Source organism: Lissotriton vulgaris, chromosome 7 (assembly GCF_964263255.1).
Source record: "Lissotriton vulgaris chromosome 7, aLisVul1.2, whole genome shotgun sequence".
In the NCBI taxonomy this organism is placed as follows: domain Eukaryota; kingdom Metazoa; phylum Chordata; class Amphibia; order Caudata; family Salamandridae; genus Lissotriton; species Lissotriton vulgaris.
In genome coordinates this window covers 31,133,670-31,149,843 of record NC_141695.1, presented here as the reverse complement: position 1 = coordinate 31,149,843, position 16,174 = coordinate 31,133,670, and the positions used below count along the sequence as shown (strand labels likewise).

The following is a 16,174-nucleotide window of genomic DNA, read 5'->3' as shown; positions in this document are numbered from 1 at the left end:
GAATCTGGAACACAGAACCAGGAAGGCTCACGCAGGAGCAGGGTTCTAGTTCCAGTCAAAGGAAATAAATAAATAAAAGGTGAAATGCAACACTATTGCATTGCAAATGCTTGTTCATTTTCTAAATGTTATTCGTCAAGGCCATGTAGCATCTGACAGGGTTGATGACAATAAAAGCCACTTATTTAAATCTGAGATTTTAAACTATCACACAGGATCTGATCTGCATTATGGCTGTGCCCACCGGGAATTAAAAGCACAGCATTATGGCAGCGACTAATAAATTACAGATAAAAGAAGGCAGTGAGTGTAAAGGGAGTGGGTTTTGTCTGCAGGTGTTCATGAGAGAGTCACTTCTTGAGGCAAAAACAGAAAATCATCCAGGCGGGGCTCAAAAAGGGCAGGACCTTCCCAGGAGGGGCTGGCGATGCAGCCTGCTTAAGACAGGACCCACAATGCACTGCGTCATCTTAGGAAGGATCATTGCGTCATCATAGAGGCGTTGGTAAGATTGTGCAATGTTTGTCTAAAAAGGGTCTTTACTAAAGATCCCATCTGGCACATGTGAGAAGGGAGAGAGATGACATATCCTGTCCCTCCTAAAGTGAGGGCTATGAATGTAAAAAACCTTTGCACATTATCAAAAAAACTGGGCTTGCTCAACAGGAGGGTGTTTGCAGGATTACAGGTGAGACCATTCGGAACCAGGGGGTGACTAAGTAAGAATCCAAGAAAAACTTTATGAGAAAAGTTCCTACTTGGCACTTCCCTTCCTACTGGGACGCACAGTGAATTATTTAAACGTGTGAAGATTACACATTTTTATTTGTATGAAGAAATTTTAAATTTGCTGAGGAGCCTTAAGATAATTTTATCGCATCACCTCCCCACCTTACACAAAAATAAGTTACTAGCAGGCCTTTTGCCGAGGATGATGTAAATTGTGCACGTTTCGATAACGAAAAGAAATCGTTTCTCGAAGACTTCTCACATTTAGTGGGGAGTGTATCTTGTGGTCTGCAAACCAGCTTCTTTGATTGGACAATGCGGGAGAAGCAGATACAAAAAAAGCATCATTCAAACAAAAGATAACTCAAGCTGTGACTTGAATCGGAGGCAGCACCAGAAGGATTGCACATCTTCCTAGGCAGAATTCAAGATGGCCGCCATGGAAGACATACTTGCTGCCACATGGATAATTTCGACCACAATTTTTGGTCTGTGATGTGTAGATTTAAGTTGATTCAAAGCCTGTACATTTAAAAATTGAACCATGCTCATACAAAGACCAACACGTAGTTCACAAAGATTTCGAAGAGTAATATTTTGAACACAAAAGGTGTGGTTCCTATAAAATGTCAGAATTACTTTTCATATCCAGGGTATGCAGTACCTGATTTTTGGTTGCAGATCACCCCGGCTTGCTTCTGTTGACAGCCCGGATGCTCTTCATCGACCAGGGCGGCAGCGCACTGGGACAAACTGGTCTCGGATCCGCGGCACTGGAAGGCGTCCAGCAATGTGGGTAGGGTACCCGCTCCAAAGTGGGCTCTTTGAGTGGCCCTCTGAGCCGTACCACAGCCCACCTGCTTACAGACCACAGCTGCCTCCTCGATGCCCCAGTAGTTATCGCAGAGGGTCCCCCACGTGTTGTTGAACAGGACCTCAACTCTCCCCTCACATGTGTGGCTTCCATCAGCCAATCGTAGATCAGTAAATGCTGCAAGATAAGGTTGGAAAACAAAAATATAAAGGTGGTTTAAGGCTGTCACTGACTGTCAATCAATCTGAGAGAGACATAGGAGCTCTTCCGGTGGGAGGACCTTGGAGAGTTAGGACGCTTCGTGGAGGAACAGCAGCAAGTGAACATGGTGACCCTGTTAAATGGTGACTTGGGCACAAGTGGAGACATTTCAGTATAGAACATGTGTGCAAGGATGCACCACGGTCAGGCTCTTGATGCACATGTGGTGGCCTCTCATTGGCTTGCACGCTCCTGGTAAATGAGGTGTGGCTCGAGGTCATGCGTGAATTCAGGGAGCAGAGGGTGTTTCTGAGGTAGTAAAGCAAGGTGCTGCACCTTAGGACCAAGACACTCGAATGATCGAAACCAACAGGGAGTGCAAGGGATTCTGGGAAAAGGAAGGGGGTGGAGGTTGGCAGACACAGAAGGGGATAAGGAGTGGTGTGTGACCAGAGAAGGTGGTCAGGAGTGGTGTGTGACCGGTTAGGAGTCGTATGGAGGGACAGTGTTGTGAAAACCAAGAGGAGTGACACTTACTGTGCCCTGGTGTGGACTCACAACCATCCTGTTTTGAGGAGATAAAATGTGACAAATGGGCGTCTGGGCGCTATAAATACTGTGCAGGTCGTGGCAGTTATGATGTGTTGTGAAGGAACGTGTCACGAGGAGGGTCTCACCTGGAGGCTGTCACAGTGGTCCAGCTTCATCACTGCCAAAGTATTGATAAGAGAGTTAGACACTTGGAAAGGGAGGTGCAGTCAACCCTTCCTAACGTGCCCAGCTGCAACCTGGCAGCGGTGCATGTTAAATGTACATACTCATGTCAGATGAATTTAAATGATAGATTTCAGTGAATCTGACTTATATAAACACATTGCAGAGGACTTGTATGGTGAGTTGAACCATGTGTGAATTTCGGACCTTCAAAGGTGTTTCAAAAGAAAGCAAGTTGGGAGAGAGGGCATTAGTGGGAGATGGGGGAGGGTTGGAGTAAGGGTAGGACAACCACAGGAGTAAATCTCTCCGCGTAGGTTCCAGAGTCCCACTGAGAAGAGCGCTCAATGGTGGGGAGGTTGGGGTAAGGGTAGTACAACCACAGGAGTAAATCTCTCCGCGTAGGTTCCAGAGTCCCACTGAGAAGAGCGCTCAATGGTGGGGAGGTTGGGGTAAGGGTAGTACAACCACAGGAGTAAATCTCTCCGCGTAGGTTCCAGAGTCCCACTGAGAAGAGCGCTCAATGGTGGGGAGGTTGGGGTAAGGGTAGTACAACCACAGGAGTAAATCTCTCCGCGTAGGTTCCAGAGTCCCACTGAGAAGAGCGCTCAATGGTGGGGAGGTTGGGGTAAGGGTAGTACAACCACAGGAGTAAATGTCTCTGCGTAAGTTCCAGAGTCCCACTGAGAAGAGCGCTCAATGGTGGGGAGGTTGGGGTAAGGGTAGGACAACCACAGGAGTAAATCTCTCCGCGTAAGTTCCAGAGTCCCACTGAGAAGAGCGCTCAATGGTGGGGAGGTTTGAGTAAGGGTAGGACAACCACAGGAGTAAATCTCTCCGCGTAAGTTCCAGAGTCCCACTGAGAAGAGCGCTCAATGGTGGGGGAGGGGTGGAGTAGGAGTAGTACAACCACAGGAGTAAATGTCTCTGCGTAGATTCTAGAGCCTGACTGAGAAGAGCGCTCAATGTCGGGGGAGGGGTGGAGTAGGATTAGTACAACCACAGGGGTAAAGTACTCTGTGTAGATTCCAGAGACCGACTGAAAAGAGCGCTGGATGGTGAGGCAGTGGTGCACGGAGTCAGGATGAGCAGAGGGTGGGCTTGGAGCATTCTCTATGGACCATTTCTGCAGGAAGTTCAGAGCGAAGGCCCTCTGCGTGGTCAGTGGAGGGTCATGGAAGCAGGAAGATGAGGGTCGGACTTGCAGTGGGGAGCAGAGGGTTTCTGGGGTTGAACAGGGGTGGGGTTAGTGAAGGAAGGGGGTTGAGTACGCTAGATTATTTCTGAGGGTGGGGTTTGAGGGAGGGGATGAGGTTGAGAAAGTATGTAAATCTGGTCTAGAGCAGCTCCAATGAGAGTCGTCTTGCAGCTGCCAAGGTGGGGTTGACATATTGTGTGTTAAGTGTCAGCTAATTTGTGTTCTGAGGGCATGAGTGCCCATCGTGGTTAAGGGCAGTAGGCAGTGCTTAATTTGTGCTGGTGGTTTCCGGTGCTCAAAACATAAATGTCAACAGTCTACCACATCATGACGCTGTTGATCTAATTCATACACCTTGATACAAAAGGGGATGATGGACGGAGCGTTTGAGCAAATCAAACACTCACCCTCAGTCAACTGATCTGGGTTTAATCCATCACCGTTCTTTAGCTCACTCAGCCACCCCAGTTCAGACATGGCCATATGCAAATCAGTCTGACCCTGTGCCTCATGGGAACAGTCCAGCTCGAACTGCCAAGCCATGTCTTCCCTGGACCGGAAACAAGCATCCTGGGACCGGTTTCAGATTCATAATCCTCATCAGCTAGGCTATCTAGAATCCAGTGGCCAAGTGAGCAAGGGACTCACGTCTGAGCATACCCTGCCAACTTAGGACGAACAAAGTGATACAAAAGGGGATAATGGACGGAGCGTTTGAGCAAATCAAACACTCACCCCCAGTCAACTGATCTGGGTTTAATCCATCACCATTCTTTAGCTCACTCAGCCATCCCAGTTCAGACATGGCCATATGCAAATCAGTCTAACCCTGTGCCTCATGGGAACAGTCCAGCCCGAACTGCCAAGCCATGTCTTCCCTGAATCGGAAACAAGCATCCTGGGACCGGTTTCGGATTCATAGTCCTCATCAGCCAGTCTATCTGAATCCAGTGGCCAAGTGAGCAAGGGACTCACGTCAGAGCATACCCTGCCAACTTAGGGCAAACAAAGTGATACAAAAGGGGTTGATGGACGGAGCGTTTGAGCAAATCAAACACTCACCCCCAGACAGCTGATCTGAGTTTAATCCATCACCATTCTTTAGCTCACTCAGCCACCCCAGTTCATACATGGCCATATGCAAATCAGTCTGACCCTGTGCCTCATGGGAACAGTCCAGCCCGAACTGCCAAGCTATGTCTTCCCTGGACCGGAAACAAGCATCCTGGGACCGGTTTCGGATTCATAATCCTCATCAGCCAGGCTATCTTGAATCCAGTGGCCAAGTGAGCAAGGGACTCACGTCTGAGCATACCCTGCCAACTTAGGGCGAACAAAGGGATACAAAAGGGGATGATGGACGGAGCGTTTGAGCAAATTAAACATTCACTCCCAGTCAACTGATGTGGGTTTAATCCATCACCATTCTTTTGTTGACTCAGCCTACCCAGTTCAGACATGGCCATATGCAAATCAGTCTGACCCTGTGCCTCATGGGAACAGTCCGATTCAGAAAAGGGGGTGGTGATGAACAGAGTGTCTGAATTAAGCAGACCACTCTTACCCAGTCAAGAGATCAGGGCTTAATCCATCACCGTTATTTAGCTCACTGCATCACCCCAGTTCAGAACCAGGCCATATGCAAATTAGTCTGACCCCGTGCCTCATGGGAACAGGGCAGACCAAACTACCAAGCCAATTCTTCACTGGAAAGGAGACAAGCTTTCGGGGACCGGTTTCTGGCATTTCATTTCAGCCGTCGTCGGCCCGGCTTGCTTGAATCCTGGTGGTGCAGTGAGCAAGGGACTCATATCTGAGTATACCCTGCCACACCTGTAGTGGCCAAAAACGATTCAGAAAAGGGGGTGGTGATGAACAGAGTGTCTGAATTAAGCAGACCACTCTTACCCAGTCAAGAGATCAGGGCTTAATCCATCACCGTTATTTAGCTCACTGCATCACCCCAGTTCAGAACCTGGCCATATGCAAATTAGTCTGACCCCATGCCTCATGGGAACAGGACAGACCAAACTACCAAGCCAATTCTTCACTGGAAAGGATACAAGCTTCCGGGGACCGGTTTCTGGCATTCCAGCCGTCGTCGGCCCGGCTTGCTTGAATCCTGGTGGTGCAGTGAGCAAGGGACTCATGTCTGAGTATACCCTGCCACACCTGTATTGGCCAAAAACGATTCAGTAAAGGGGGTGGTGATGAAAAGAGTGTCTGAATTAAGCAGACCACTCTTACCCAGTCAAGAGATCAGGGCTTAATCCATCACCGTTATTTAGCTCACTGCATCACCCCAGTTCAGAACCAGGCCATATGCAAATTAGTCTGACCCCGTGCCTCCGGGGAACAGGGCACACCAAACTACCAAGCCAATTCTTCACTGGAAAGGAGACAAGCTTCCGGGGACCGGTTTCTGGCATTTCAGCCGTCGTCATCCCGGCTTGCTTGAATCCTGGTGGTGCAGTGATCAAGGGACTCATGTCTGAGTATACCCTGCCACAATTGTAGTGGCCAAAAACGATTCAGAAAAGGGGGTGGTGATGAACAGAGTGTCTGAATTAAGCAGACCACTCTTACCCAGTCAAGAGATCAGGGCTTAATCCATCACCGTTATTTAGCTCACTGCATCACCCCAGTTCAGAACCTGGTCATATGCAAATTAGTCTGACCTTGTGCCTCATGGGAACAGGGCAGACCAAACTACCAAGCCAATTCTTCACTGTAAAGGAGACAAGCTTCCGGGGACCGGTTTCTGGCATTTCAGCCGTCGTCGGCCCGGCTTGCTTGAATCCTGGTGGTGCAGTGAGCAAGGGACTCATGTCTGAGTATACCCTGCCACACCTGTAGTGGCCAAAAACGATTCAGAAAAGGGGGTGGTGATGAACAGAGTGTCTCATGGGAACAGTCCAGCCCGTATTGCCAAGACATGTCTTCCCTGGACCGGAAACAAGCATCCTGGGACCAGTTTCGGATTCATAATCCTCATCAGCCAGGCTATCTTGAATCCAGTGGCCAAGTGAGCAAGGGACTCACGTCTGAGCATACCCTGCCAACTTAGGGCGAACAAAATGATACAAAAGGGGATGATGGACGGAGCGTTTGAGCAAATCAAACACTCACCACCAGTCAACTGATTTGAGTTTAATCCATCACCATTCTTTAGCTCACTCAGCCACCCCAGTTCAGACATGGCCATATGTAAATCAGTCTAACCCTGTGCCTCATGGGAACAGTCCAGCCCGAACTGCCAAGCCATGTCTTCCCTGGATCGGAAACAAGCATCCTGGCTATCTGGAATCCAGTGGCCAAGTGAGCAAGGGACTCATGTCAGAGCATACCCTGCCAATTTAGGGCAAACAAAGTGATACAAAAGGGGATGATGGACGGAGCGTTTGAGCAAATCAAACACTCACCCCCAGACAACTGATTTGAGTTTAATCCATCACCATTCTTTAGCTCACTCAGCCACCCCAGTTCAGACATGGCCATATGCAAATCAGTCTGACCCTGTGCCTCATGGGAACAGTCCAGCCCGAACTGCCAAGCCATGTCTTCCCTGGACCGGAAACAAGCATCCTGAGACCGGTTTCGAATTCATAATCCTCATCAGCCAGGCTATCTTGAATCCAGTGGCCAAGTGAGCAAGGGACTCACGTCCGAGCATACCCTGCCAACTTAGGGCAAACAAAGTGATACAAAAGGGGATGATGGACAGAGTGTTTGAGCAAATCAAACACTCACCCCCAGTCAACTGATCTGGGTTTAATCCATCACCATTCTTTAGTTCACTCAGCCACCCCAGTTCAGACATGGCCATATGCAAATCAGTCTGACCCTGTGCCTCATGGGAACAGTCCAGCCCGAACTGCCAAGCAATGTCTTCCCTGGATCGGAAACAAGCATCCTGGGACCGGTTTCGGATTCATAATCCTCATCAGCCAGGCTATCTTGAATCCAGTGGCCAAGTGAGCAAGGGACTCACGTCTGAGCATACCCTGCCAAATTAGGGCGAACAAAGTGATACAAAAGGGGATGATGGACGGAGCATTTGAGCAAATCAAACACTCACCCCCAGTCAACTGATCTGGGTTTAATCCGTCACCATTATTTAGCTCACTCAGCCACCCCTGTTCATACATGGCCATATGCAAATCAGTCTGACCCTGTGCCTCATGGGAACAGTCCAGCCCCAACTGCCAAGCCATGTCTTCCCTGGACCGGAAACAAGCATCCTGGGACCGGTTTCGGATTCATAATCCTCATCAGCCAGGCTATCTTGCATCCAGTGGCCAAGTGAGCAAGGGACTCACGTCTGGGCATACCCTGCCAACTTAGGGCAAACAAAGTAATACAAAAGGGGATGATGGACGGAGCGTTTGAGCAAATCAAACACTCACCCCCAGTCAACTGATCTGGGTTTAATCCATCACCATTCTTTAGCTCACTCAGCCACCCCAGTTCAGAAATGGCTATATGCAAATCAGTCTGATCCTGTGCCTCATGGGAACAGTCCTGCCCGAACTGCCAAGCCATGTCTTCCCTGGACTGGAAACAAGCATCCTGGGACCGGTTTTGGATTCATAATCCTCATCAACCAGGCTATCTTGAATCCAGTTGCCAAATGAGCAAGGGACTCACGTCTGAGAATACCCTGTCAATTTAGGGCGAACAAAGTGATACAAAAGGGGATGATGGACGGAGCGTTTGAGCAAATCAAACACTCACGTCTTAGCATACCCTGCCGCTCCCTCCATCATCCCCATTTATTTCGCTTTGTTCGACCTAAATTGGCTGGGTATACTCAGACGTGAATCCCTTGCTCACTTTGCCACTGGATTAAAGAAAGCCTGGCTGATGAGGATTATGAATCCGAAACCAGTCCCAGGATGCTTGTTTCCAGTCCAGGGAAGACATGGCTTGGCAGTTCGGGCTGGACTGTTCCCATGAGGCACAGGGTCAGACTGATTTGCATATGGCCATGTCTGAACTGGGGTGGCTGAGTGAGCCAAAGAATGGTGATGGATTAAACCCAGATCAGTTGACTGGGGGTGAGTGTTTGATTTGCTCAAACGCTCCGTCCATCATCCCCTTTAGTTTTGCTAATTTATACACCAGCACAACAACAATTGTTTATTAATTCAATATACATAAAAAGTGGCTAACACCTGTCGCGCTAAGCTATTCTTATAACTTTGGGTGCCTGGAACAGTCTTAAAAGTACACTTTTAAGTGTATGGTGGGCAGATTTACAAGGTCTGGCGCTTCTCTGCAAACCAGCAGGGATGCCCCAGAAAACTTGCGACACACAAAACCACCCGTCTGCCACCAGTGATGTGCCGCATTTACAATGCAGCTTGCCGTGGCGCAAGAATGGGCATATGCATGTTGTATACACTGGCGTAAGGGCAGCGCATTGCTGGAGTTGTGTCGCAAGCGCAACGCAGATCCAGCAAGGCTCACGGGCGCCCTATGACTAACATGCTGCCTCACTCCTTACGCCTGCTTCAAGCAGGCGCAGGGTTTTGACGGAGCATGGCCGTAAATGTGACCGAGTGGAATCTTGTAGATTTCACTGCGTCACCTTTACAAGGCGTTATTGCGACGGAACGACCCCGTGACGGAACTCCCACATGAAACCTGACGCAGGTTTCATATGATGCAGGGCTTTACAACGTGACACATCTCCCTAGATGCGTCACATTTTAAATAAGGCGCAACATTGCGCATGGTTTACGCCTCCACTGCATCACAGAAGTGGCGCAACGGCTGCGTAAATGTGTCCCAAGGGGCTTGCAAATCTGCCCCATGGTGTTGATTAGTTGTATTGGTGCTGTTATTGGCAGCGCTGGTGGGAGCAATGGTGCTGCCCCCTGTAGTGGCCTCCTGGTAGGTATATATTTACAAATAAGCACTGTAGTTTGAGGGCCGAATGTGCAAAGCTGATCTTGTTTCCACGGGGCACCGAGTGAGTAAGGAAGTCCGACTCCTCCAAAGTGTACCTGGGGCTCTCAAACCCAGATTCACTTCTTAGAGCAGGCCAAATATTTGGTGTGCACCGCAGCTCTCCAGAAATATAGTCCAATAGGATACAAGGTTTGCAGATACAACTGAAGGGAGACTTATGAACCATTTCCTATCCTAAGAGTCTGACCCAGAAGCCAAGAGAAATATTCCTTCACAGCAGCAAATCATGTATGTGCCTGTGAGTAAAGTACATGCCACTGAGGTGCAGACTTTATTTTCTAGCGCCCTGAAGCCAGTCACTGCCTCTCGGACTACCAGGGCTTTCCATGTGTCCTATATACATGGTGCATCTGACAAGCCACCTCATGAGTTAATGTTTACAGCTGACACATGCAGCTGAAAAATCTAAATAACAGTGAGGCAGACTCAGCCTTCTGTTGGACAGGCCTCGTGCACGGGCCGCTCCCTCCCCGCATGATAGGGTCCGAGCACTGGCTCTCCCGGTGTCACCAGAAGAACCACCCCGGCAACCCACAGAAGCAACCCGCAACCCGTCCCCCACGGGACGCCTGCTCCCGAACATCCCAGCATCGGCTGACCCGGGCCTCCGTCAGCACCATTGCCCAGCCCGGCCGCCATCTTGGACACTGCACCACGAGGCCGCGTGGCCTCAGCTCGACCCCAACCCTGGGCCTGGCCAGGCCCCGACATCGAGGCACCACCATCCACCCGGAAGGTGAACGGACCACTTGGCAGGTCAATGGGAGAGAGGAGTGTCGATGGCTCTCCCCCGCCAGGTGCCGATCGCCCCCAGCCTCCCCGGGCGCTGGCTCCACCCCCCTGCTGGGTGTCTGGACTCCCTCATCCCGGACCTCCCGACCTCCAAGAGCGAGGGTACGGACATCAAATGTGGCCAGACCTATAACTGGAGCAGCTCCAGAGCAGGAAGGCAGTTGTATCCTGGAGTCGAGAGACACCTTGAAGAACTCATCCTTGACGGACTGCTGGCGCTGCCGCAGCCCTGCCTTGTGAACCATCGTCCTGCCTGCTGGCGCTGCCACGGCCCTCTGCAACCTACATCCTCGTTGGGACCTGCTGGCGCTGCCGCGGCCCTCTGCAACCTACATCCTCGTCGGGACCTGCTGGCGCTGCTGCGGCCCTCTGCAACCTACATCCTCGTCGGGACCTGCTGGCGCTGCCGCGGCCCTCTGCAACCTACATCCTCGTCGGGACCTGCTGGCGCTGCCGCGGCCCTCTGCAACCTACATCTTCGTCGGGACCTGCTGGCGCTGCCGCGGCCCATCCTTGTGTGAACCATCGCCCTTGCCGGCTGGCGCTGCCGCGGCCCTTCTCAAGTGAGACTTATCATCCGAGCCTGCTGGCGCTGCCGCGGCCCGACCTTCCAGAACTCCGAGCTCGAGGATTGTGAGCTATTCATCGTACCACCTCAGTACCAGACCGGTACCAAGACTGTCCCGCTACCCCTTCCCCTTCCAGAGACTAGAAGTGAGAGGACCCTTGTGTCCCGATCTCACTGTATCGCTGATATCCTTGCTTCAAGAATCGTATATAAAGAGTGTTGACCTTATCCTTGTGTGGTGTCCATCTGTGGGGGGAAGTTACTTGTCTGTACGATCGCTGGAGACGGCCCTCTCCGGAGGCCTCTCCCCTTGTCCTCGGCCGACCCTCCAGGTCCCCGTCTTAACATTGGTGGCCAGCGGCGCGATCCGAACCAACGCGTAATCGTACAGAGAGTAGCTCACCCCACGACTCAACCACAATGACAACAAAAGAGAGCGGATCCACAGAGAAATTCCAGATGGAGAAACTAGAAGAGTACAACCATCGAGAGCTAAAGCAATTTTGCATAGAACTAGGCATTGCTACCACCGGGCTGAGCACGAAAGAGGACTTCAAACACGCCCTAGAATCTTGGGCAGAAACGGGTACGGCTGTACCCCAAAACCAAAACCGCGAGGCGCCAGAAACAAACACCACTCCGACGGAAGGAAGGAGAGCGGGTCTCTCCCTGGAGGAGATCCAAGAACGAGAGAAAAGCAGACTCCATGAATTAGAGTTGGCACGGCTCTGGTTGGACGGAGAGCTGAAATTGGCGGAACAAAAGATAACATTAGAACACTTGCGGCTCCGAGAGGAGCGGGAAGAGAAGCAAAGGCAGAGAGAACTCGAAGAGAAAAGACTGGCATACGAACATGAGCGCAAGCTAGCAGAGATAGAGATGCGGAAACAGAATAAAGACCTCGGGGTGCCCGAGCGCCCGAACACCCCGGGCACTGCCGAACCAAAAGTCCACATCCCCAAGGATGTCGTCAGAGAATATTATCGGAACGACGATATCCAGCAGTGGTTCAAGGCCTACGAGATCGCCATGACCTCCCACCGGATTGATCGAAGTGACTGGGGAGCCGGGCTATGGGGGAGATTCGTCAATGAAGGGCGCGACGCCCTGCTGCAGCTCCCGGACCATCAGATGACATCCTATGACCACATGAAGGCCGCCCTCCTCACTCGATACGGACTCACGCCCCAGATGTACCGCCAGCGGTTCCGCGACTGCAAGCGGATCCCGGGTACAATTTGGGTGGAGTACGTGAACTATTTCAGCCGAGCCTTCGAGGGGTGGATCAAGGGCAGCCACGTAACCTCCTACGAGCAACTCTTTAACCTCATTGTGTGGGAGCACCTCTCCAACAATTGCTTCACCGAGCTCAGGCAGCACCTCCTCGACAGTAAACTGACTGAACCTCGGCAGCTCGCCGCTGAAGCTGACCGATGGGAAAGCACTTGAGTTGCCCGAAGTGGGCCAAGTGAGCCGAACAGAACCAACCAAGGTCCCCATCGCCCCCGAGGAGGAGGAGGCCAGGGTCGGGGCAGAGACGCCGTCCTGGCGGCTCCCGCCAGCAACACCCCATCCCCGGCCGGTAGGGGAAACCCCCCGATGCGTCCAGGGTTCCGAGCCAACGTTACTTGCCACCGGTGCCAGCGGACCGTCCACTATGCCAACGACCCTAACTGCCCGAAGAACCAGAGTTCCATACCCCGCCAGGTCGCTGCCGCCGCCCTGGGAGAGGAGCAAGCACCCGAAGATTATGAAGAGTACGACCAAGAGCAGCCCGAGTGGGAACCCGCCGCCATGACCCTGGTTTGCCTAGGGGAAAGAGACATGATCCCGCGGGCTCCCCTACCCGCCAACACGACAAAATACAGCCAGTGGGTGAACATCAATGGGCGCAAGGCCGAAGCCCTGCGTGACACCGGGGCCAGTGTGACGGCAGTCCGCTGTCATCTGGTAACCCCGGAACAGATCTTGCCAAACGTTCTTTGCCCCGTCCGACCAGCTGACAATTCAGAGAGCCTGTGTCGAATGGCCTGCGTCCCCTTCGAATGGGGAGGAGTGTCCGGTATGCTGAAGGTGACTGTCCGCGATGATGCCCCGGTGGACTGCCTCCTGGGAAACGACCTCAAAAGTTCCCCCTGGGCAGCCGTTGAGAGAAGAGAGCACTTGGGGATGTTGGGCCTCCCGGACTGGGCCTGCGAAACAACCCGGTCCATGGCCGCCCGCACCATCCCCAGTCCCGAAGAACCCGAATGGCCAGCACCTCCTCCCCCGATCATCCCGGAGAGAGACGCCCTCAGTACTGATCCCCCAGAGCAAAACCAAGAAGGGCCCGCTCAGCTCCAGGACCTTCCAGAACTGGCCCAGTGGAATCAAGAGGGTGGACCCACCCAGGAACAATTCCGGCAAGAACAGAAGACCTGTCCCTCCCTCGAGGGACTCCGACAGCAAGCCCTCGCCCAGAGCGCAGGAGACACCGCAGGGGCACACTGGATCTATTGGGACAATGACCTACTCTACAGCGAGCAAAGAATTGCTGAGTTGGGGGCCAGCCGGGTGCTGGTGGTGCCCCTCCGCTTCAGGGACTTCCTTTTGAACTTAGCGCACGATGTCCCCCTTGCTGGGCACTTGGGACAAGACAAAACTTACAACCACCTGGTAACTCACTTCTACTGGCCCAAAATGCAAAATGATGTCTCCAACCACTGCCGGGCCTGCCCCACCTGCCAGGCCAGCGGGAAGAGCGGCCGGAAAATCAAAGCACCCTTGCAACCATTCCCCGTCGTCACCACCCCGTTCGAACGGGTGGGAATAGACATTGTGGGGCCCCTGGACCCCCGAACAGCACAGGGGCACCGGTTCATCCTGGTCCTGGTGGACCCTGCCACCCGCTATCCCGAGGCCATTCCTCTTCGGACCATAACAGCACCAGTGGTAGGCCGAGCCTTAATGGGGATCTTCTCTCGAGTGGGCTTCCCCCGGGAAGTCGTCAGCGACAGGGGCACGAACTTTATCTCCAAATACATGAAATCTCTCTGGCAGCAGTGCGGGGTTACCTACCGGTTCACGACCCCCTATCACCCGCAAGGAAACGTCTGGTCTAGCGGTTTAACCGCACTCTCAAGGGGATGATCATGGGCCTGGAGGAACCCCTACGTCGCCAATGGGATGTGCTGCTCCCGTGCCTCCTCTTCGCCTACCAAGAGGTTCCACAGAAATCCCTCGGTTTTAGCCCCTTTGAGCTCCTGTACGGGCACCCTGTCCGGGGGCCCCTCAGCCTGGTCAAAGAAGAATGGGAGATTACCCCCCAGAAGACCCCTCCGGATGTGTATAAGTACCTCCTGACCCTCCGCAACCAGACCCGGCGATTCAGGGAACTCGTCAAAGCCAATCTTGAGGCCAGTCAGGAGGACATGAAGAAATGGTACGATCAACATGCCTCCTCCATTGAGTTCGAGCCCGGTCAGCAAGTGTGGGTGATGTCTCCAGTCGAACCATGTGCCTTGCAGGACAAATGGACGGGGCCCTTCAAAGTGATTGAGCGCAAGGGCCCTGTCACCTACCTAATAGACATGGAGTCCCCCCGGAACCCTCTCCGGGTCCTCCACGCCAACAGACTCAAACCAAACTTCGTACGCTCGGAGCTCAGCCTACTGATGGCAACAGATAGTGGGGCGGAAGAAGACTCCGAGCCCCTCCCTGACCTACTGAGGACCCGTGAAAAAGATGGCTCAGTGGAAGGGGTCCGACTCTCCGATGCCTTGACCCCGGAACAACGCCAAGACTGTCGGGCTCTCCTGCTGCAATTTGTGAACCTGTTCTCCCTCACCCCAGGGGTCACCCCCTGGTGCCTCCACGACGTGGACACTGGGGATAGTCCCCCTATTCGACACAGGGCGTACCGAGTGCCGGATCGGGTGGGCGCCTGCATTCAGGACGAAGTCTCTAAAATGCTTGCACTCGGAGTGATCGAGCCATCCGACAGCCCCTGGGCCAGCCCAGTCGTACTGGTCCCCAAAGCTGCCGCCCCGGGCACCACCCCCGAGCTCCAATTCTGTGTAGACTATCGGGGCCTGAACGCTGTCACCCGAACCGACGCTCACCCAATTCCCCGGGCAGATGAACTGGTTGACCGTATGGGGGCTGCCCGCTACCTGAGCATCTTCGATCTGACAGCGGGCTACTGGCATATCGGCCTCACCCCCAGAGCCCAAGAACGATCCGCCTACTCTACCCCGGATGGCCACTACCATTTCAAAGTGATGCCATTCGGCATGAAAAACGCTCCAGCTACTTTCCAACGACTCGTGAACCAGGTATTGGCCGGCCTCGAAGAATTCAGTGCTGCTTACCTGGACGATATCGCTGTGTACAGTTGTCACTGGGCCGACCACCTTCACCACCTCCGAGAAGTCCTGCGCGCCCTCCAGCAGGCCGGCCTTACCATCAAGGCCAGCAAATGCCAGATTGGCCAGGGGTCCGTGACCTACCTCGGACACCAGGTGGGGAGCGGTCTGGTGGCCCCCCTCCAGCTCAAGATCGCTGCCATCCAGTCCTGGCAGCCACCCGTCACCCAGACCGAGGTCCGAGCCTTCTTGGAGCTCACCGGATACTACCGGCGGTTTGTGAAAGACTATGGCAGTATTGTGGGGCCCCTCACAGAGCTCACCTCCAAGAAAAAACCCAAAACCGTCAACTGGACTCCGGACTGTCAAGCGGCCTTCGAGAAGTTGAAGGCCGCCATGTGCACCGCCCCCGTGCTCCAGGCCCCCGACTACAGCCGGGAATTCCTCGTCCAGACGGACGCCTCAGATCATGGCATTGGGGCAGTCCTCTCTCAACTCAACGCCGAGGGAGTCGATCAGCCAGTGGCCTTCATCAGCCGACGCCTGCTGGCCCGAGAGCAGCGCTGGAGCACCATCGAGCGGGAGGCCTTCGCAGTAGTATGGGCCCTCAAGAAGCTCCGGCCTTACCTCTTCGGTACCCATTTCAGGGTACAAACAGATCATAGACCCATGCAATGGTTGATGCAGATGCGGGGGGAGAATCCAAAACTGTTGCGATGGTCCATCTCCCTGCAGGGGATGGACTTCACTGTGGAGCATCGCCCTGGCCAAGACCACGCCAACGCGGACGGCCTGTCACGCTTTTTCCGCCTCGACGAGGAGAGTACCCAAGAACATGGGTG

General features: G+C 53.2%; 1 protein-coding gene across 1 annotated transcript in view; it reads right to left on the bottom strand.

Moving 5' to 3' along the window:
* The window catches only part of LOC147700593 (scavenger receptor cysteine-rich domain-containing group B protein-like), a 186,290-nt gene that overhangs the window by 61,736 nt on the left and 108,380 nt on the right, over window positions 1-16,174 (bottom strand). Inside the window, exon 3 of the mRNA XM_086929701.1 lies at window positions 1,394-1,720. Within this exon, the coding sequence (XP_086785827.1) occupies window positions 1,394-1,720 (327 nt within the window). The remainder of the gene's footprint in view (window positions 1-1,393; window positions 1,721-16,174) is intronic.